At 41.7% G+C, this 23,336-nt stretch overlaps 2 protein-coding genes and 1 non-coding gene across 4 annotated transcripts; 1 reads left to right on the forward strand and 2 right to left on the reverse strand.

Annotated features, from left to right (window-relative positions):
* Positions 1–3,444: 3,444 nt before the first annotated feature.
* Positions 3,445–3,516, reverse strand: trnae-cuc (transfer RNA glutamic acid (anticodon CUC)). Its single transcript has one exon. It is a non-coding gene; the product is annotated as a tRNA-Glu (tRNA).
* Positions 3,517–3,630: 114 nt separating this feature from the next.
* psph (phosphoserine phosphatase) lies at positions 3,631–6,059 on the forward strand. Of its 2 annotated transcripts, none has more exons than XM_029171970.1 (6): positions 3,631–3,787; positions 4,397–4,540; positions 4,636–4,770; positions 4,957–5,102; positions 5,289–5,437; positions 5,554–6,059. In XM_029171970.1, the coding sequence occupies exons 2-6, from the start codon at positions 4,398–4,400 to the stop codon at positions 5,662–5,664; spliced, it is 684 nt and encodes a 227-aa protein (XP_029027803.1). In that variant the 5' UTR covers positions 3,631–3,787; position 4,397; the 3' UTR covers positions 5,665–6,059. The 2 variants fall into 2 exon arrangements, with proteins under 2 accessions (XP_029027803.1, XP_029027804.1); XM_029171971.3 differs by lacking the exon at positions 3,631–3,787 and adding an exon at positions 3,801–3,994.
* On the reverse strand, positions 6,055–11,826 carry LOC114868414 (protein NipSnap homolog 2-like). Its single transcript, XM_029171969.3, has 10 exons — positions 11,666–11,826; positions 10,942–11,081; positions 10,825–10,870; positions 10,364–10,458; positions 9,937–10,007; positions 9,683–9,823; positions 9,037–9,068; positions 7,835–7,929; positions 7,179–7,262; positions 6,055–7,052 (listed from the first exon to the last, which is right to left on the reverse strand). The coding sequence occupies exons 1-10, from the start codon at positions 11,752–11,754 to the stop codon at positions 6,988–6,990; spliced, it is 858 nt and encodes a 285-aa protein (XP_029027802.1). The 5' UTR covers positions 11,755–11,826; the 3' UTR covers positions 6,055–6,987.
* Between the last annotated feature and the right edge of the window lie 11,510 nt (positions 11,827–23,336).

Below are 23,336 nucleotides of genomic sequence, written 5' to 3' on the forward strand. Positions count from 1 at the left end.
ATGTTTACGTACTGGACCGGCTGTCCATTGGAATTTACAGGCCAGGATGCGGACAAGCACATGAACAGCCTGGCTGGCGCACCATGGCTGTCACTTTCTTAGGATATATCATTTACATTGCTAAAAACAACTCAAACTCTATAATAAAAACATATTTGGTTAATGAGATATGTTACTCTATTAATGACTGATCTCTACACAAAGTGAATGAAAGCAATGTGCAGCGTGTGGAGATCACTTCTGAAGTAAAAGTATAATAAGGATTTATGAAAGGAAGTAACAAATGTATTTTTTGCTACACAACAGGTATATATGTAAAGCAAGCTATTCCCTGACCGGGAATCGTACCTGGGCTGCGGCGGTGAAAGCGCCAAATCCTAGCCACTAGACCACCAAGGACTGTACTTTTGGCCGAAAAACCTGCCTTGCAGGCAACTTGCCAGATAATTGGTCACACAGGTCACTGCCCATCATGGTTTTAGTTGCATGTTCATGTACTTGTACCGGCTGTGCATTAGAATTCACAGGCCAGGATGCGGACAAGCACATGAACAGCCTGCCTGGCGCACCAGGGCTGTCACTTTCTTAGGATATATCATTTACATGGCTAAAAACAATTCAAACCCTATAATGAAAACATATGTGGTTAATGAGATATGGTACTCTATTAATGACTGATCTCTACACAAAGTGAATGAAAGCAATGTGCAGCGTGTGGAGATCACTTCTGGAGTAAAAGTAGTATAAGAATTTAATTAAGGAAGTAACAAATGTATTTTTTGCTACACAACAGGTGTATATGTAAAGAAAGCTGTTCCCTGACCGGGAATCGAACCCGGGCCGCGGCGGTGAGAGCACCGAATCCTAGCCACTAGACTACGAGGGACTGTTTTTTTAGCCCAAAAACCTGCCTTGCAGGCAGTTTGCCAGATAATTGGTCAATCAGGTCACTGCCCATCATGGTTTTAGTTGCATGTTCATGTACTTGTACCGGCTCTGCATTGGAATTCACAGGCCAGGATGCGGACAAGCACATGAACATCCTGGCTGGCGCACCAGGGCTGTCACTTTCTTAGGATATTACATTTACATGGCTAAAAACAACTCAAACTCTATGATGAGAACATATTTGGTGCATGAGGTATGGTATTCTATTAATGACTGAACTTTACACAAAGCGATGAAAGCAATGCACAGCATGTGGCCATCATTTCTGAAGTAAAAGTAGTATAAGAATTTAATTAAGGAAGTAACAAATGTATTTTTTGCTACACAACAGTTGTGTATGTAAAGAAAGTTGTTCCCTGACCGGGAATCGAACCCGGGCGGTGAGAGCGCCCAATCCTTGCCACGTGAACATTGCTACTGTACTATGGAAATATTTCCTGTTGATGTAATCTTCCTTATGTGCCTCTGAGGGCAGTGTTATACGGACGTGGGGGCAGTCTAATTTATCAATGACATTAAGGAAAGCTAATGCACAGCACCGTGTCTCAGCTTCAACAAAAGCATGCGCAGGCCCTGATTTTCATCTCTGGGGACTTCAACCATGCCTGCACCCCCTTTTTCACCACCCTGTCGAACTTCATTCAGTATGTAACTCCCACACAAGGGACAATTAAACTCTGGACCCTCTATATGCTAATGTCAAGAATGCATATACCTCTGCCCCCCACCCGCCTTTACTGTAGGACACTCTGACCACAACCTGGTTCAATGCGGCGGTGAAACAGTAGACACTACAGGTAAAAACTGTGAAGATCTGTACAGAGAAGGATTGTTTTGACACCACAGGACTGAAACACATCTCAGGCCACGGCGAGGCTGGAAATGGTAGCCAGGTCATAGGTGACCAAGCCTGGGTAAATGAGTTAATAGATTTAATAGATTTGGTTCTACCCAGTCTCCATCCATATAGCCGCCTCTTCACACCTTTTTTATTCCAGGCATCTCATCCGAGCTACGGCTGTTCACACCTCAGCACTATGCAGTCAACTCTGCCCTTCTTCCGAACACAACAATGGGACCCACGCAACAACCCACAGCTCCAGACAAGCCACCATCCATCCCCTTCTGCCTCACTCTGAACCAGGTTAGGAGGGAGTTAAGGAAGACCAAGGCCAGAAAGGCAACAGGCCCTGATCACACCAGCTCCAGGGTTATCAGGCAGTGTGTCTGTCCATATTCAACCTAAGCCTCAGCCTGGAGAGAGTACCAGTACTCTGGAGGACTTCAGGTTCTGGTTCTAGTTAAGTGGCCTTAACCTCCCACTTTATGAATGCAATAGAGGGGATCATGCTCAGTCACCAAGGTGACCTCAGCACTCAGCAGTTTGCTTATCTACCAGGCATCGGGATGAATGATGCCATCATCTACCTGCGGCATCGGGCCCTGTCTCACCTGGAGTCCTCTGGGAGCACCTTGAGAGTAATGTTTTTTGACTTCTCCAGTGCTTTTATTGAACCATCACTGCTAAGGAGGAAGCTGGTGGTGGCAGGTCTGACTGCTTGGACCACTATCTGGCCACATCTGGCTGCTTACGCCATGAACTGCTTTACAGACAGGCCACAGGTGTGAGGCTGCATGACTGTGTCAGATGTGGTAGTCTGCAGCACGGAGGCACCTCAGGGGATGGTGCTCTCCCCCTTTCTGTTTACTCTGTATAAGTCAGACTTCAAGTACAACTCCCACCACTGTCACTTGCAGAAGTTCTCAGATGACACCGGCATTGTTGGCTGTGTACCGGGGGGATGAGCAGGAGTACAGGGGGGCCGCCTTTGACTTTGTGAGTTGGTGTAAGAAAAACCACCTGTTTCTGAACACCAGCAAAACCAAAGAGTTAGTACTTGATTTCAGAAGGTCCCCTCCACCACACACAACGGTGAACATCCAGGGCTCAAACATTGAGTCTGTTAAATGTATAAATGTATTTAATGTCATACAGAAATGTATTTAATGTCATACAGTGGTTGTTGTAGGGAATCAAACCTAGGTTACAGCGGTGAGAGTGCCGGATCCTAGCCACTAGACCACCAGCGACTGATTTGCTTGTGGCAAACCACACCTTTCAGGCAGGTTGCCATACATTTGTTCAGTCAGGTCACTGTCTAATACGTTTATTGTTACGTGTTTGTGTACTGTACTGGCTGTGCATTGAACTTCACAGGCCAGGATATGGAGCAGCACATGAACAGTTGGGCTGGCACACCATGACCTTCGCTTTCTTCACATGTATCATTTAAAACTAAGACTCATTTTCTATGCTGAAGACATTTTACCGTATATTTGTATTACGACATACAGTATTCTATTAATGACACAAAGTGAATGAAAGCAAAACACAGTGTGTGAGCATGAATTCTGCTGTAAACGGGATATAAGGATTTAATCAAAGGAGGTATTAAAGTATTTAACTCCACACAATGGTTGTGGTAAATAAGGCTGTTCTCTGACCGGGAATCGAACCCGGGCCGCGGCGGTGAGAGCGCCGAATCCTAGCCACTAGACCACCAGGGACTGTAGCACATACCGAAAACCCATGTTGTAGTTGCCCAAACTTGTTTTGCTAGGTCCGTGTACCGGTTGTTCGTTTCACTTTACACACCAGGACGCGGACGAGCACTTGAACGGCTGGGCTGGCTTTCAACAGAGGGCGGTCCTTCACCGGCGTGTCTCTGATTGGTCCGGCATTCGGCACCTCACTACGTCATCAGTGAGCCCGTTAAAGCGGAGGGGCCGGCTACTGTTGGAGCTGCTGTTTTGTGCCTTATCGAAGCCCTTTTCACCAGTAAGTACCACAAAAGCGCTACGTGATTAATGTGATGGTTCGAACATTAGCCTGGCACGTTTAGTACTTTCTCACGCTCGATGCGTAAAGTGCTCAAACGCATAGACCGGACGACTGAGAACAGATATCCGCGTCTGGTTGCAACGTAAATCGGGGACGTTTGAGTACAGTCGCTTGCAGCAGTTTCACCCTGAAGCAGCAACAGCGGTGAGGAATGTTTGACCGAGTTTCGGCGCATCTACGTTTGTTTGTTTGTGGGGTTTCTCAGCCCGGTCGTCAGTAGTGAGCCGAAGGGTGACGCAATACACACAGAGGATGTCAACGAAGGACTATAGTATGATTCGTTGATGATCGTTTTTGTAATGCACCAATGCTCGGGAGACTTCACAGCTGCAGCTCTCTGACTTAGTTAAACCATTAAAACACGCAGCTAATGTGCAACATTAGCTTTTTAAAATCGCATACATACAGTTTGCGAACATTGTCCAGCACAATGTTTGGGTACTGCATTCAGGGTCAAATTTGTTTTTGTCAAATTGAAGATTAAAATGATTATTACATATTTATTTTAGACGGTCTAGCTGAAAATCCGTTTTATTTCCTTTCCAGCATGATGATATCACTTTCACAGACAAAGGAACTCTTCCGGAGAGCAGAAGCTGTCTGCTTTGATGTGGACAGCACAGTCATTAAAGAAGAAGGCATTGATGAACTTGCCAAATTTTGTGGTGTTGGGGACGCGGTCACTGAGATGTAAGTGTGTTATTATAACAGTAGTTACACACACAGCACTCACTTTTATATTGATGTTTGACATCTTTGTATTTTGCATTGCTTCGACATTCCAGGACTCGCAGGGCTATGGGCGGCTCAATGACCTTCAAGACAGCCCTGACTGAGCGTCTGTCGATCATCCGCTGTTCAAGAGAACAAGTAAACAAACTGATAACAGACCACCCGCCTCAGCTGACTCCAGGTATCAGGTGAGTGAGTCATGTGGCCATTGTTCTTTCAATTCTCAACTCAATTCTCTCAGCACAGAACTACTGATATATTTATCACTTTAAGTCTTGTGCACAGGTGCCTAGTGAATTGCATTGATATGACTGATGAAGTGACTTGGTGATCAGCTATGAATGTTGCCTAATTGCCCATTGGTCTGTGTTCAGGGAGCTTGTGGAACATCTTCACCAGCGCAATGTGAAGGTCTTCCTAATTTCAGGTGGCTTCCGCTGCATTGTTGAACACGTGGCCACTCAGCTTAACATACCACTGCATCACGTATATGCAAATCGACTCAAGTTCTACTTCAACGGTAAGAGTCAGTCTTTATGGTTTGGTAAGAATAATGTCCATGTACAAATCAGTAAAATTAGGTTTCATCCCTGTTACTTAAAATAGTTTTTTTTATTCTCACATCAATGAGCATGGCTCCGTCTTTCAGATGTTGCATTCAGTTTGTCCACGCTTCTCTCAACGTGCTCAAATCCTGTGTTTCTAGGAGAATATGCTGGGTTTGACGAGAGTCAGCCCACAGCTGAGAGCGGAGGAAAAGGAAAAGTGATCAGTCTGCTGAAGGAGCAATACGGCTTCAAGACGGTGGTGATGATTGGAGATGGAGCCACTGACCTAGAGGCTTGTCCTCCTGCTGTACGTGTTTAAACCGCGCCTTACACATCCTCATCCACACTTCACTTTCACTTTTAGACGTTTGATGAGCTTTCGTGTGTTCTTAATAAGGCACTCACTGTGATTTTTTTTCTCAGAGCGCTTTTATCGGATTTGGGGGGAACGTCGTCAGGCAACAGGTTAAGGAGAGGTGTCCATGGTACGTGACGAGCTTCGAGGAGCTGTTAAAAGAACTGGAGAAGATTTAAAAACACTAAGTACTGTTACTGATATTAACATTTTATATTTGTATCTGAGGCCCTGTTTCTAGTAGTTTTATCCGGTGTACATTTTTCATTTTACTATTATGATAGATTTTATAAGAAATGAAAATGTTTACACTAATGAGACCAATTCTACCTGCATCGGATGTTGCCTTTTTTTTTGTACTAGAACTTAAATGAATAACCAAACACTGTCCATAAAGAGAGTGTGTTTTTGCACTTTTGGATTTAATCTTAAGCTAATACAACTTCATTTAATGGTATGTGCAATGAGCAATAGAGGTGTTATAATTCTGTGTGCTAAGCTGTTACCAGATATGTCAATCAGTATGGTGACTTGTAAAGAATGTCAGCATTAAACATGAGAATGTGCTGTCCGATATAGAGCTTCTTTAATCTGTGTTGCCATTCCTGTCCTCTGTGGAACATTGTTCCTTCTGAACCGATGAACAAAGAGACAAGATTAACATGCTTCCTTTAACAACAGTATCTGACGTCACAGTACGCAGGAGCACGGCGGACCGCTTGGTGCCAGATTCACTCAACTACTGATTAACAGCAATTAATATACAATATTTATCCCTCACTAAACATGTAAGTAGAAACCGTTTTAAAATCAGCATGCTGTCATCACGCGACGAAGTAGAAGCCATAGTCACACACATATGACAGAAACGAGGAACATCCAGAAGAAGCAAATTAACTAAAAATAAAGTCTAGGATTCAGAGCCAACGTGAAATATGAAAATCTAGGGTTTACAATGTGAAAAACAAAAACAAAACAGTGTTCTCAAATGTATAGACCCTATCACATCACTCAGCAATAGCATGGCCCCCATCAAACTGTCACGTTGTCAGCACACTTATTATAAAACTGACAGTAAAATAGAACATCAGATAAATATATAGTGATTGTGCAGTGAGATTCAGCACTACCATGTCCTAACTGTTCCCACACGTACAGCCGCTGCTGCTCCTTTCAAGTAGCTTTGGTTAGTTTTGAATTGGACAATCTCGTTTTGGACCTGTGTTAATGTGGCACAAGGCTTTGGAATAACAACCATCAGGCAGTTTAAATTGGCCAAATCAACTCATCCTGCTCCAGAACACTTGCCCGAAAAGACACTTTGAATAGAAGCTGCAAAGTTTACCTACAAACACTACAGTCTGTGTTATGGACATCTTTGAAATAAGATAAATAAAGACAAGGAATAACAGGACGTTTGGCAGCAAGAAAAAGGTCAACACTGTGAGAGTGACGTTCTGGATTGATGTAACTGGATGTGAATGGTGCCACTCGCTCCTATCTCACTGCAGTGGTGAAGCCTTTGTTGGGATCATGATCCTTGAGTCCATGTGCTGAATGAGAGGAACTGGTGGAAGACAAAACATGAACGATTTAGAGCTGATTGAGTGTCACCATAGTCCACTGTCTAACTTAAACCATCAGTAGCTCGATATTGTAAACTGAACCAAACCAGTCCAGGTTCACACCTCACCTGTGTAATACACCACCTCATGCCAGCCTTCCTGCTGCCAGACGGCGTTCCTCGTGTCTTCCCGAGACTGAAGATCTTTGTAAGCTGAAATCAACAACAAAACACGTTTTAATACTGCTCATTAGACCTGTTGGCCTGTAAAACTAAGGGTGAGAAGTTATAAGTTACTCTTGCTGTTGATTATCCTATTATGACATTAATAATCATTTGGAGTCCGACTGTGCCCAGCTAGAGGTTACAGTTCTCTCTTATTCTTGTTGCGGTAGGCTATCTGCCAACTCAGGTGCTAAATGCTGCACTATGATATGCTCCTATCTGTTGTTGCTGTTGTGCAATGAATGTATAGTAGGTTATCACTGCAATATTCATATCACACAATGATAATAAGTGTCTCACAATGCAGCTGCTGCTTAACGTCTAAGTGTCACTAAACTGTGAGAATGCTTGTAAAACATCTCTATAGGGAGATTAGCACATTGTTTCTTCCAAAACCAATCCATATTCTATCCAAAATAACTCACTAAACCCTTGTAAATATAAAAGTGACTTTTTTTTTAAATGTATCTACTACACTAATGATTTCAGCACCACCAGGATTAGCTGCACGTTAACAGGGTCAGTATCTAACTGTGCAACAGGCTGGTATGTGTCCATACCCCAGAGGTGGTGAACCATATAGAGGTTGCCAATCTGGGAGAAAAACCCTCCCACAGCTTCTCTGTTGTGCTGCCGGTATCTAATGGCTCTGGCCCTGCAGGACAGAACAGCGTCAGTCACAACACCGGCCAAAAATACCAAGGCCTCATCTGGCAAAACAAGACGCAGCCGACACACACTCACATTTAACCAGTCTTCAAACAAGGAACGTTGTGAACACAGCCTCTGCATTTATTTTGGACTGTTTTTAATTTAAACAATTGGAGCTGGAGTCTGTTTTCTTAACATAAATTGGAGCATGGTTGTCTTCCATAGCTGTGATTATTCACTGCAACATCACATCCAATCATGAGATGTGGCTCCATAACATTCTCTGTGCATGTTTATAAAACTATGCACTGGCCAAGCCTATTTGAAATGAGAGGACTGGGGTGGGGGGGTTATTTAAATCCATGTTTCCCCCCCAAAGTAAACATGCACTCGCTGACATCATTATCACTGCCTGGATACTTAAGTAGAAAGTCTCTGTTCTTTATGCTGTTTATGCTTAATGTATGGGTTTGACCCTCCAACTCCACTAATTATAATGAAATTGCTTCACTCACTCAGTCTGGGATTAAGCAAGTATTTCATAATACTTTTTCCAAGAAATACATTTAAGTGTTTAAAATAATGCTCCTCAAAAACTAGAGAAGCTTATAGGTATTATTCCAGGGTTGATATTATATTTACATTTGAAATGCTGCACATTATTATTACATTACTTGGAACACCCAACAAGCCTTTAACTCAAAAAAGATACAGAGGCTTTACAGTATCATAGCCAAAAGTGCACGTCAGCCATGATGTAATATATGATCGAGAGGATTAATAACTGAAAACAGCCTATGAAAAGCTGATGCTGGTGCAGAAAGCCTGCATCTTTATTTCAATCAATCACAATCAGCTGTGCTGCACAAACTAATACGGCGACCACTTGACTTGTCATTCTAAGCAGTGTTTTAGATGCAGGCTGATTATACTTATGCACACACAGTTTCCCACTTAAATATGAATCTTGGCATTAGAGCATGACAGTACAGCTTCACAATTGGGCCTCTCTGTGGAATAACTCTTATTAATGACAGTGTGATGAGGAAGGTTACATGTAGTGTAGCTGTTCTGTAAATACAGTGTATCAAATGAATTCAGATCGCCTTACCAGTAATTACCCCACTCGATCATGGTTCCTGGCTGCAGGAAAGAAAACACAATAGTTCTTATTGCAATAAAACACATAAGTCTGAGCTTTCTTATCAACTTTGGATTGGTGTCACATTTGTGAATTCTTTCCAGAGTACACATATTAAGAGAAATTAATTGTAAATATGCAACACAGGTATTAATCACTGTAAAGATAAGCGGCAACAATAATTACACCAGAAGGCTTCTTCAATCATTCTCTGGATCTTAAGAGAAAAAACGCACAACCGTGCTGGTTCTAAGACGTAATCTCAGTCTGTGATGAGGGATAATAGCCTGCATTCATCACATGTCACAGGAATTGCTGATCTAGAAATAGTTCTGACTCTCAGATTAGGAGGAGGTTGATCTGCAGACGACAGACTGTGATTTCTGCATAGTAGGACAGAGTGTGAAAATGGATCTTCGACATCATCATCCCATCAGAGTCCCTATGTAGGTCTGCATATTGTACAGCGTGACCCAATACAAAAAAAGCTGTACAGATTATTAACTCTGTATATAGTTGTACGTATAGTTATGAGGTAGACACGTTTATACGGTTCCACAGACTAGTGATGGACCACATGTCACGCAGCAGACACGATGATGCTTGTGGTACTCACCCTGAGCTGATAGGACCTGAGCTCATAGATGTTGGGGCCGTCTCGGGGGACGGGCTCATTCCAGAAGCTGAACTCCAGGAGAAGTTGATTCCTGCGAGATAACAGCATCTTACCCCGCTCCTTCCTGTATGCTGTGAAGTCCTGATAATGGACAGACCAAGATCGATATGTCACCGTCACTTTGACTGACGGCTCTACTTCCTTATCAGCCATTCACAAATTAGGTATAATTCAGACAGGCAGGGAGCCTTCACCTTGTTCTGCTTCAGCTTGTTCATCACCTCTGTTAAAGCTGGGTATCCACCTCTATAACGCCACAGGTGAACTGTGGGGAGGCAAAAGCAGGATTAATAAACCTTATGACTCAAAACATTCCTGTAGCCCTCAGATAAAGTTTGACATATTTTTTCTGTCTATGTGTCAGGACTGATTCAGTCACTCTTTTATCACATGTGATCAATGATCTCTTTCCAACACGAGTTGGAAAATTCTGTAATTCTGTACCTTTTTGTACTAGCAGAGAACAACTAATGCAACATAATGCACTCCAATGCACAATCAATGCTTCTCCTCACAGCCAGTGTTTTTAAATTATGTACTTGCAGTATAAAAAGGTGTACTGCTTTGTGGACACCAAACCTGTTAAAACTGCATATACTTTATCGATATTAGTAATCCTACCAGCCTGGTCTTGTTCTCCATACCAGGTATTCCAGGTGCCCACCAGCTCACAGGGGTAGTACTTATCAGCATGGATTGAGGGCAAAACATCCTCACTGTGGTAAGGAAGAAACAAGAAACATGTTAAACATTTAAATATGGAACAATTAAAGCAGCATTGATACTTTATTTAAATATGCATTTAGGTCTCCTGACAAGACACGGCAACATGTGTCTCCTGTCTGATGTTGCATGTCCTAAATTAGTCCCAAACTACAAGTTGTGGGCCTCCAGTCATCTAAGGTATGAACAGGGTTGGTCTGTGTTGGGCGTTGAGGTCAGGCCAGTCAGTCAGTTCACAGGATCACCCTGTTCATGGTTATTTTCCATTGACATGCACCAAGTAGTTTCACTCTCACACTCCCAGCTGACAGGTTCAGCCTGTATACTCAGTCCCAGACAACACATATGATGACACTCACCACACTTTGTTGTATGCATCCAGGCACTCTGGCTTGACATTATGAACTGCAAACAAAGCCTCAGCATTACTTTAAGACAGGTGGGTGTTTTTAAATTTGCACACTAATAGTACTTACACTGGATTTTGTAGAGGTTATTCTCCTCGTTTTTGGTCAGCAGGGTGGAGTGTGCATCCTTCCTGGGATCAACTTTCCTAACAAACAGCGATTTGAACCAGCTGTCCTCCCTGTTTCTGTTGCTGGATGCCGAAAAGCCCCTTCAAAAGACAGACAAGTCTTGATGATCAACAACTGCACCATGGAGAACGTCTCACTACTTCCTGATTTAAAAAAGCATCAGGAAGCCAGTTCCCAGTGTCTCCTATTGGTCTGTGATCAGGCTGCCACGAAATTCACAAAACTTTAAAGCTGAAATGAAGTTAAAGCTGTACGAAACAGAGGCTGAGCAGGAAATGGCAGCAACATAATGTGAAACTGATGTGATTGAACCACAACACTGCAGTGTGTGTAAGTAAACGTGTATTATATTAATAAAGTCAGTGCATCACATTGACCTTGAGCCGTGTCAGATGTGCACGAACACGGAATTACGGAGACCTGTGCACTTTCACTGACCATAGCACACACATGCAGCATTCATGCTAAGTATGAGTGCTAGAGGTTACTGTGGAAGTTAAAGCTGAAGGCCACTGGGCTGGCTAGCAGACAGCGTGCTAGCAAACCTGCTAACAGGCAGGAGCGGGCTAACACGTTAGCACGCAGCCACAGCAACACACGGACGCCTGCTCCAAAGTCCACAGAGATAAGCCCTGATCCTGATCCACACTGACCCCCGGCCCACCTGCACCACGCGACGAGCGCTCCGGCCGGGTGCGCCCCGCTTCTCGGGCGAGCAACACCACCCGCTCTCTGTAGGAGTCCCGTCGCCATCTTCCGCACAGAGCACAGGCCGCTCCCAGGCGCGACCAGCAGGGGGCGCTGCAGCAGCACTACGTACCCCGCTAATGTTTTAGTTACTAAGCTGTAACCTTTACTTATCCATCCATCCATCCATTTTCTTAACCGCTTACTCTCTAGTGCGGGGTCACGGGGGTGCTGGAGCCTATCCCAGCTGGCTACGGGCGAGAGGCAGGGTACACCCTGGACAGGTCGCCAGTCCATCGCAGGGCAACACATAGACAGACAACCATTCACTCACACACTCACACCTACGGGCAATGGAGAGAGGCCAATCAACCTAATGCACGTCTTTGGACTGTGGGAGGAAGCCAGAGAACCCGGAGAGAACCCACGCAAACACGGGGAGAACGTGCAAACTCCACACAGAAAGGCACCAGGGCTGCCTCCGGAAATTGCCTCCCAGAACCTTCTTGCTGTGAGGCGACAGTGCTACCCACCGCACCACCGTGCCGCCCACCTTTACTTTCTATCCAGGATATTATTATTATTATTATTATTATTATTATTATTATTATTATTATTATTATTATTATTATTATTATTATTATTATTATTGTTGTTGTTGTTGTTGTTGTTGTTGTTATTAATAATAATAATAATAATGATTACTGGTGGCATCATTCATGACAGCATGTTAAATTAAACGTGTTGTTCTGAATGACTATTTCCTATCTAAGCGTAATTTGTCATCACTGCAGGGGTGTAAACATTTAGCTGTAAATCGGGGTACACGTGCAAAATAACCAACTTTAAAGCATCAGTATTGGTTCTTGGTGGTGTAAAACGTTTAATAGGAAATATAGTATTTACTGCATCATAACCTGGTTTAACAGGTGGGGGCGCCACAGTTTAACCAATAGACTATCAACAGCATTTTTTGTACACCAATAACATAATTGTAAAATTAATTAATAAGATGAACTCATTAGTTAGGACTTGACACGACCCAGGCTGCATTACAGCTCTACACCGTCTGTGCAACCAGCATGAGAATGACTTGAACCTGAAATGGCATCACCCAACCAGACAATTCATCATTAAGCCCTGTCTTTGATATTGCACCAAACACATTAGCTGTGTTCAGGTCCAGGACTGTGAAGGTTTGCAGAGTGTTTTTGCAAATCAGGAGGTGTCTGAAAACTCTTAGTACATTTAATCTTGTGACCTTTAGAAAAAAATTGAAAATTAACTTGCAAATGTAATAAGTGGCCAGTGTTCATGTCTGTTGAAGATATTTCAGTGGTTTTCTATATGTTTAGATAAATAAACTGAAGAGCAGATCACAAATGTAGGAGGACCTGGTTGCACATGAATGATGGAAAGTGTGGTGGGATTGCAACCATGTAGGAATTCAGTGCATTTGAAAGTGATTTATTATTTGACAGAGTGACTATGAATTTAACGGGGACCATATTGCAAAAGCTGCCTTGGCTTTAGGAGAAAGACAACTTACCACCAGTGGAATTCAGAAACTATGGAGGGATTTGTTTCAAGTTCAAAAACATGAATCATAAGGACATGCTTTCTGTGAGAAGTATTTTTGAAAAGCAAAAGGCAAAACGCAGATATGTTTGGGAATTATAACTTAGCATCCTCGGAAATATTGCTCTTTTTTTGTATCCGTGAGCTGAGGTCAATCACTAAATTTGCTCACAGCTTGATCTCATTTCATTGTTCACCTCATTTCCTATTTTACCATCACTGTCATCAGTCCTATTTCTAGAATCCAATCAATAATTTATATGTGCAGTATATCACTATTATTACCATTAAACCAGCATAAACACTCAGCCACATGAAAACTTACATGTAAACTATAAACTGTTCCCAATTACAGCAAAACAGAAAATCTCCACCCAGTGTCCACCTGCTGGCTCTTAGCATAGCTTTCCTTCATCAGCAGATGGAGAATCTTTGTCCAAGTCTTGGCTTTAAAGTGAAGCATGAAGGTTCATTCTTGAGTCACTTGCCAGCGCATCCCTGGCTATAGGTTCACTTACTCGCCTCTAACAGAGATTCCAAACGTACTGACAAAAACGTTTCCATCTCCCAAACTTCCAAACACAGAGCGCAGCGCACGTTGAAAGCTCTGATTCCAAGGTTAAGAACAAACGTGACCTTTGCTGAGGACGTTTAGTTTGTGCATTAAGTTTTTGGAAGTAAATCCAAGTTGGACGTAGTAAAGTTCACGACAGCTGTTTATAAAGCATACTTTCTTTCTATTTTTCCTAATTTCTATAACACAAGGTTATAGAGCACAGCTTCAAAATCATTCCTCTTTTGGATGCAATGAATTCTCTAAACCAGGGCTTCAAGAAGAGCAGCTGTAAAAACAGCCGATACGAATCCTTCTCTAATGCCCAGAAAACCATGGATTCCCTTTATCAGGGACTTTAGAAATATTTAAAAAATGGTGTTTGCTTAACTCTCCTCAACCCACATGACTAAATTGTCCACACTAGCCTCTGGTATAAAATAACTTCTGGATGATCTTCAGTAAACTCAGTGTTATCGAACCACATGATCTAACTGGCTTTGCTTGTAGCTGTGCTCTCCCTCGTAGCTTTAGCTTTATTATGGGCTCGCTGTCCAAGAACTGCTGTCAGACTTTGTGAGAAAATACTTTAGAGATATTGTTTATAGTCTTCGCCCCTTATTTGGCCACTGCAGTGAGTTAATGGTGCAGCGCCTCACACAATAAATATCTCCACAGTAGGTACGAAGGAATTATTTTATCTTAAATAAAACAATATAAAAATCCCTAACAACAATATCTTATCTTTAATGGCTGTGATATTTAAAACAAAAATTGATAAGTTGTACACGAAGAGCAAACACTGATGTTATTCTCTACATACATCGCTAATTCTTAGTGTTCAGATAGTAGAGCTGGTTTCTTGGCTAAACAAATCTCTCTACAGTGCCTTGAATACAACAAATATAAAGGCCAGTATCTAATGTTGTAACGTCAAAATGTCAGTATTAGTGTTGCTATAGCCAAAATTAGTATTAGCACGTCGCATCAGAAACCAGCATCCCACCTGTTCTGAGCTAGAGCGCCTTACAGCTGCTGTGCTACTGCCCTGTGTGGGAAAGCTCTGCACGTTGTCATGCTTCATTGGACATGTTCTCAGAGTCAGGACTTTTACTGAAAGACTGATGATATTAGTTACACAACCTCAGAACTGAGGAGAAGAGGCATTAATTGAAAAACAAGATGAAAACAGTGCAGGTGACGCGAATGAAAGCTTAGTGGAAGCACTAAAGGACTAGTCAAAGGCCAAAACATAAGGTGCTGAAATGTTACATATACAAAGAAGCAAGATAAAGTGCTGCAGTTGCTGAAAACCACTTCTATCTGCCAAATGACCTGTGTTTTAATAGTCGCTTGTCAATCTGCTCTGTTATGGGGAATGATTCAAATACGAAATCACCATTAGGAAGCGATCCATCTGAGGTTTAACCTGATTGACAGTTACCTCTCCTTTCTTTGCATGCTCTCTGGCTTGTAGGACATATTTTATCTTAGAGTAAATGACCCTTCGATCAGCCTTCAGGAACGGACAGAATGGGGTCCTGAGAAATGGAGGAACTGTGGTATTTCATGACATCAGACTCTGCCTTCTCTTGTCGTTGCTCTCCTTCTCTTTACAGTAATACTCAGACATAAGGTCAGAGGTGTGAAAGAAAAATTAAGTGGCCAGCGCTTGCAGCCAAAAATAAGAGTTCGGAGAGGCCGAGAACAGCCTCGTTGAGCCAGGTCTTCTGTCACCCTCAGTGTTTGCCTGGAAGCAATTTAGCCTTAACATCACATCCTAAGACACATCGAAAGGTGTCTACAGATTACAACACTGTTTTCCTCATACGTTACAGGTCACAAAGGTCCATCCAGTGTTTTCATTTTTTTGGGCTGTTTTCCCACCGCTTAACAAGAACACATTTGTGGGAGAACAAGCATTTAGGGTTTGATGGATGAATGGTACTATGGGACTTAAACTGTCCGTACTTTGTCCTGATGTAGTATTTCATAACAGATTTTCTTGGAGGTTGACACCTTGCTGTAATTACATTAATCATTATATTATCCAACCCACTGATACATCCCAACTTGTATCTGTTTGGGCAAAAACAAACAAACACAAAGGTCAAATGACTTGAAGTGTATTATTTCGTTAACACATTTAGTTGTAAGTAATGTGCACTTTTTACCGATTTTTACGGATCTGTAGCTACAGTCTGGTTTCACAGTATACTCATTCATTTAGTTTCCACACTTCCCCTCTGTGGGTCACTGGGGGATGGAGCCTTCAACTTTTATTACAGCGACGGCCCACACATGGATGAGTGAAGTTCTATATATCTAAACAAATACCTGGAAGCACTGGTCACACATATGGACAGCTCATCATGCGATTTTCATGCTGCTTCACTGGGCGATTCCACATTTAAATGCCATGGACTAATTCCTATTACTACAGATATTTTATTTTTCTTTCTTCACAGGGTTTTAAAGTCCTTGACCACAAATATTTCAAATATATAAACAGACTTAAATAAATACATTTGATATGGGCTATCACATTAGCTGCTGTATAATATGGAAACGCAAATATTCAGTTTTTAAATTGAATGTATAAATTGAATGTATAAAGTTAAGCTAAGACTGTGTTGGATTAATGAAATTGTGTTTAGTTCTGACTAAGAGCCTCTTCAAATTCTTCACTTTGCTTTTCTGAATGATCCAGAATTCTGTATATTATATGTTTGATGATGTTTATGACACGAGTTCAAACTGTTTGGTAATTATTGAAAAATAAAAAAAAGACCTCTTTTAGTTTAGAGACTGGGTGTGGAACAAAAACAACAGCTGGTAGAACTAGAGCTGACTGAGCCACTTCCTCATCTAATGAAGATTTATGCAAAGAGTAAAAATCAGGTATTTGGACAGCTCAGTGATAAAACATTAATCCTTGCAGTCCTTCATTGGGTTAAGACAAATGAAGCAGATAAAAGATATGGACCTGATATTAGGTGTCAAGTTGGCATCTGGCAGCTGTTTGACCAATACGAAGTCAAAGCAGATCTCACTGCTGTTTCTTGATGATGTGGCTGCTGACAGAAGAAGCAAGATGAATTCTGCGGCGTGTAGATCAGTAGTGTCTGTTCGCAGTCAGCCAAATGCTGCTTCACAGAGAGGATGAATGATGAGCCTGAACCTACAGTGAAAGCAACCATGAATCTTTTGAAGGCAAATAAATTGATTATTCTTCAATGGCCAAGTCAGTCGCCTGATCTGAACTGAACAGAGCAGCCTCTCACTCACTGAAGACAAGACTGAAGGCACAAAAAGCTGAAGCTGGCTATATATATCCACAGGCTAGCTTCAACATAGTTATACATCTGTCAGTTTGTTGAAGTACTCCTTAGCATCAGAAATCAAAAGTCCAAATTGTCCAAATACTTCTGAGCAGCAGTGAGAAAACAATGTTGGTATTGATGGAGTTACGTTATAATAAAGTTATATTTGGAAGCTTAAACCAAAATAACAGTCAATATAGAAACATAGCTGTGAGATATTACTGGTCTGTTTTGTCTCATCAGAACCTGTGGACCAGAGTAATGTATTATTGCAAAAATAACTTTAGGAGAGTGTGACTATAACTGCTTCTGTGCTATTTCAAACACAATACACAGTAGATGTCATGTTGAATTGTGCAACATGTTACAAAAAACATTTATTAAAATGATCAAATCTTGCTCCAAGACATGGAGAAAAAGAAAGAAAATTTTCCTCGATCTATTGCTAGTTATAAAGAAAGAATCCTTTTTTAAAAAAAAATATTAACAAACATTTTTGCAAATCTTTGACTTTCATAAACATCACATTTGAATTATACTCATACACGAGCAAAATGAGTTTAAAAGGTTCAAATAAAAATAACTTTGTGAACTCAGTAAGTTATTCTTTTTTGCAATAAAAGACAGGTGCATGATTATTGAGTGCCAGTTATTAAACTGGCCTCATGTGTCTTTCCTTAGAAATGAAATATCCTTTTGCCAGAGACAAGAACATCCTGAGTTGTGGGAACAAGGGGAAGTTTAAAGGGATCATGTTGTGCTTTTTTGCGGTCTGGATGACTCGTGTACACGCAATCACAGGAGCAAAGCTGGAGGTAAACAAGTGCCTGCCGGCAGCTGGTGGTGGGCCCTGGTCTTAGTCTGGCCAGTAGGCTTCATTTTCTAAATACCACACAGCCCTTACACCTGTACAATAGATCTTCTTACTTAGCCCTGCGTGTCCGATGGTCTGGCAGCGGCACCAGGAGCCCGTCTTCTTACGTTTGTGTCTGCCTCTACTGCTGTTAGCTGTTCTTCAAACCTGGCAAGCGAATCCTCCGTGTGTTATTGTTATGTTAACATGCATTTATTACCGGCAGTTATGATCGGTTATTGAGGCAACCATGCCACCATGGTTACTGCACCTTTAAACCACAGTGGTTCAGTAAAAATTATTTATTAAACTGTGTTTAACTACCAGAAGTATTTAAACAACAGATTTTTATCATTTTGCATTTAAACACCACTGACATAGATGTGAATAAAACAGTCATGGGTTAATTACGGCGCAGACTTTTTGTTTAAATGTGGCTTTTGTTTTTTTAGTTCAGTTTTCTACAATCAACTTTACAAGCTGCATGTAATCGTGTAAACTTATACTATCTAGCCTGGTTGCCAAGGCCTGTTTCCACAGCTACACACCAGGTCCCGCTGTATCCTCTCTTTGGCTTTTGTTTTATCAAACAATAGGTTTTACTAAAGTTATAAGTCAAATAAATATAAAAAGGGAGTATATTGAATATACGTGCAATAAAAAAGGTTAAATAAATTTTTATGATGCTCAAGTAATGTCCCAGCTGCTAAGCAGTTGCTGTAAGTGACCTTCTGTGAGTTCCAAGCATATAAGATTGCATCAGTATCTCTTGAGAGCAACTGAGCTTTGTGCCACATGTGAACATGAAGGACAATAGCATGCAACTGAGTCCTTAGTCAATAATGTCAACTGTGAAGATGTATGTTGTCTTATACATTGAGGATTAAGTTGAATAAATTGCAAATGAAGTATAGTTATGAGACCAGTGTCTGTTCTGCCCTCAGCTGTAGAGTTATGGCTGTAATAAACCACAGAAATCTAGGTCTGTCCGACAATGTACTGCATGAGGTTTGTTTGCTGTTTTTGCCATATGTTCAACATGCAGCAGATAATTTCTAGTAGAGAGTCTGGAAGGATGTTCAGATTCCTAATACTTACTTCATATTTAATTATTGTAAGTACCATCAGTTTTATCAACATCTTATAAGACACCATATTACCTTCCTCGCTGCCAAATATTTGCAGAGTTAGGTCACATGCAGTAGGCCGCTCCACAGCGTGGAGCCAGACTGCACATCTGAAATGTATTATCACCAAGCGCTGCATCCATGAATGAAATTGAGATGTATAGGAATAGAGCAATATGTTAAGCAGAGGTCCTAACAAAAACAAAGTGTTGTCGATGCGTCTCCTGGTTGTTTTTCAGGCAGAGCAAGCCCTGACGCACACAATAAATGAGAAATTACAAACACGTTATGACGTTACAGGACAAAATGCTGGTGACCATTAACCTTGATTCAAGCAAATGTATTTGGAGAAGACACAAGATTGTAAAACATGCCCCTAATGCATTAGATGTAAGGACGCTGTCAGTGGAGCCGTTCATTATGAAAGATAACAACAGATGGTTTTGCTTAAAGGGGGAAATCTCGCAGGTTTATTTTTCTATGTCTTTTGCTCGGTTCGATTCTCGTGCTGTTTAGTGTTTATCATGCAGATACACGCATCTCCGAACAGGGTGTTCTAGTGCGATTATGAGAAGTTTCTCGAGCAGAGATGATGCTGTCATTATAACAAAAAGATATTCTGACAGAATGGGGCAAACATTGCTTCCATATGAAAGTCATTTTCTGCTTATGCTCAAAGTCAACAGTATCGGAAAAAGAGAAGTTCCCTGAAAAAGACCATGTAGAATGTTTTCCTTTTGTATCGGAGAAGCCTAGATTGATCGATACGTGTCAAGTAAACGGTCTCTGAAAACATAACATGGAGGGGGGTTAACTCATATTTTTTGGAATCATGCTTGTGAGAAACAGAAAACAGTGTCAGATGACTCCATTGTTTGGAACTGCGCTAGTTTGTGCTTACATTTTACCTCATTGTTACCAAAGGAGAATCAATAAAATGTCATGTGAATGGCAGGTCCAAGGAACTGAGGCCTAAACAGACACTAGCGATTGTAAACCCAGACATTACACCTGGCAACAATAGCGTCTCGATTCCAGCTGATTTTTGGTTTTATTCATGTGATAGATGCTTTTATCTAAAGCGACGCACCAGGAGCAACTCACACAAACTGCAACACTCACACTGTGACTTCCTCGAGAACCTGTTCCTGATTTACAGCCTCCACACCTTTTTAATTTCTTTATATCAAGACTTTATATCTCAGATGAATCAGATGATTGTTCATGAGCTTATGACAGTATTTGTCTTTATTGTCTGGCAGTGTTGAACAATAATCCCATGTTGCTGCACTCTTGGAAAACTGAAACAATCATGATGATGATGATGATGTGCATCTTGGGTGAAATTCCTCCTTATTCCTCCTTCCACCATTTGTCCTGCGCCATAAATCAACAATGCTAGTACTTAGAGAAGATCAGTGAAGTGGGATGCAGGATGTTTAGGATAGGACAGTCTAAAATATGACTTTATTCATCCCACTATGAGGAAATTTTTTAGTTTATATCTGACATTGGGGAAATGATGTCTCCAGAATTGAGATTGGACGCTGAACCTATTCATTTTGTAATGTTGGCGCTTCAGATGTGTTGTACACGTTCCCAAAATGTGATAGACTCTGACACTTGCTCTGTATTCTACAGTATTTAGGACGCTTTCTTAAAAACACCAACGTGTAAATGATGTAAAGGTTAGAAGTCAGATATCGTGTGGAGCGATAACACGACTTTAGGGGATTTGACTGTAAATTGTTAACGAAACAGCAGGTCTCTAATTAGCAGAATGTGAAGAAAGGAGGAAGTGTGTGTGTGTGTGTGTGTGTGTGTGTGTGTGTGTGTGTGTGTGTGTGTGTGTGTGTGTGTGTGTGTGTGTGTGTGTGTGTGTGTGTGTGTGTGTGTCTACAAGATGTACAAGGAGAAATTAATACGAAGAAGTGAACAAGAAGCTTTAAAAGTTGCTCAATAGTGAACTGGACTAGTGAACAACTAGTGAACCCATGAGGAAGATTCTTCTTTACTAATATGATCCATGATGACAATACCGGGACTCATCCAGCTCAAATTGTGAAAGAGTGGTTCAGGCAGCCTGAGACATGAACATTTCCCATGGATTGTCCATCATACAGTATAGACCTGAACTCCATTGAGAAGGTTTGGGTTTGATTTCCTCATCCGCCCTACGAGACATAACGGCCCTGTGATGGAGAAAACAGGCATTACCAGAGGCGTGACGTCCACATCCACTCACACCTCCAGCTAACGAGTGTGTGCTTCACAGGTGGGAAGTGAAACCAGCCTGGGGGCTGGATTTATGGTCTCCAGCCAACGTCTCAAGGTCTGATGAAGCTACTTGGACATGCAGTAAAACGTTTCTAATGCCAGATGGCACAACTCAACTCCCAGATAACCTCACCTGGATGAACTCTAATGGAAGCAGAAGTAAACGTTTAGGGTAAGTGTTCTAATGATCATTTGTTTGTGTTGTTCTGTAAGTCAGAATAAAACTGGCAGATTTGTTGTTGATGAGTGCACCAGAGCAGTCAGTGAGGCTAAAGGTTAAAGGCATCACTGTTTACATACATAACTTACTCATCCACCAAATAAAGTTGATTTACTCCCATCACGTCCCCTTGAAGTGATGATTTCCAGTGGGTGTGCGGTGGAACCACAGGTGATTAATGAGCTTCCTGGAAGTTGGAGGGCACCACGTGCTGCATCCAGTCAAAGATAAGCCCAGAGAGGAGCTCAACATCTGTGCAGCGCAGCGTGGCATCAAGCTTATTCTGGGATGTAACAGCATCTCCCTTTAATCCTACCAAGTATTTCACAGTGTTACAGTCCAGTTTATGAACACCGTTCCTTGGCCGCGCTGATGCCGGGTTTCATTTGACCATGCAACGGGGCGCTCAGCGCTGCCAGCCCGTCTTTAATGCTTCCAAAAGTGCAGCATCTCAAAAGCCAAACGCTGAAACAGATGTAGTCATTTTGTGCATGCTGTGCCAATATAACCTTGAAATTAAGGAGGACTGAATCAATCTTTTGAATATTGATGCAGCACAGATGGGAGTCATTTCCGCGTTAAAAGTGTCTTAATTTTCACTAGGAAACCCACGTTGACATCAGCGTGTTTGTGTGCTTTGTCATAACCATGATTAATATAGTTGTGTGGGTGTGTGGGTGGGGGTGTCGTTAAGGTTAGATCAAGCTCCAATCATTTTTATCAGTATTTATCCTCATTACATTTACTTTTATCCAGTACACAAAACCTACTGACGAGTTTAATTGTTAACATTTACATTTGTTTGTTTTAGTCATGGATTTACATCAATTTTATCCACATTAGCCGTCGCTCATTGTTGAAGTGTGGGCACGTTCAATGGTCGAGTGCTTGGGTTTCATATTTTCTAGATTGCACGGTCTCACTTATTTCCTGCCAGCTCAAAAACTCTTGAATTAATCACTTGACACCTTGTTTTCATTCTGTCTTTGGATTTGAAGGTAAACACGAGACTTGTGCTGCCGAGGCTCGGAAACGATGAAACCTCCATACTACAGTAATGTACTGTATGTGGGAGCGTATTTCAGCATTCACCAAGTACGAGAGGCCGACTGTACCTAGCGTGCGTCTGTGGCACTGACATATAGGTTGCAAAGTTTGTCCATGTGATCTCAGATTTCTGGCAACTTTCTTAATTTTGATGTCTGAGAAATACATGAGGTTGTGTGGTTGCCAAGAACTTAGTGATTACTCTTTATGTAGAGAATGTCAACGCGTTAACTGTAGATACATTGAATATTTGCAGCAAACCTTGAAGTGGACAAAGTTCAGAGTGCAGCAGCTTGTTTTATGAGGTATTTGCTGCCATTTTTCGTTTGAGGATTCATGCGCTTAGAGCATTTTGTACTTAAGTTTCAGTATGGAGGGATGGATGCTGTGACTGTTTTGGGGTAAAATAAATGCTTAAACATAATAAGTTATTAATAATACCAGAAATCGTGACTGTATGCTCTGTGCTCTATGCTCTAATAGCTCTACCACAACATCGGGCAGTAATACAGCTCCTGCTATGAGTGGTTGAGTGTTTTATGAGAAGCTCATGTTAAGGATCTGTGCTTTTCCTTGTTATACCCATCCAAAACCAAAAGCTGAGCAGAAAATCGTGTCACAGTAGGAATCAAAGTGTTGTTAATCTTCCTGTTAACTCTGGTCTGTCTTT

This window comes from Betta splendens, chromosome 13 (assembly GCF_900634795.4).
Source record: "Betta splendens chromosome 13, fBetSpl5.4, whole genome shotgun sequence".
Taxonomy (NCBI): domain Eukaryota; kingdom Metazoa; phylum Chordata; class Actinopteri; order Anabantiformes; family Osphronemidae; genus Betta; species Betta splendens.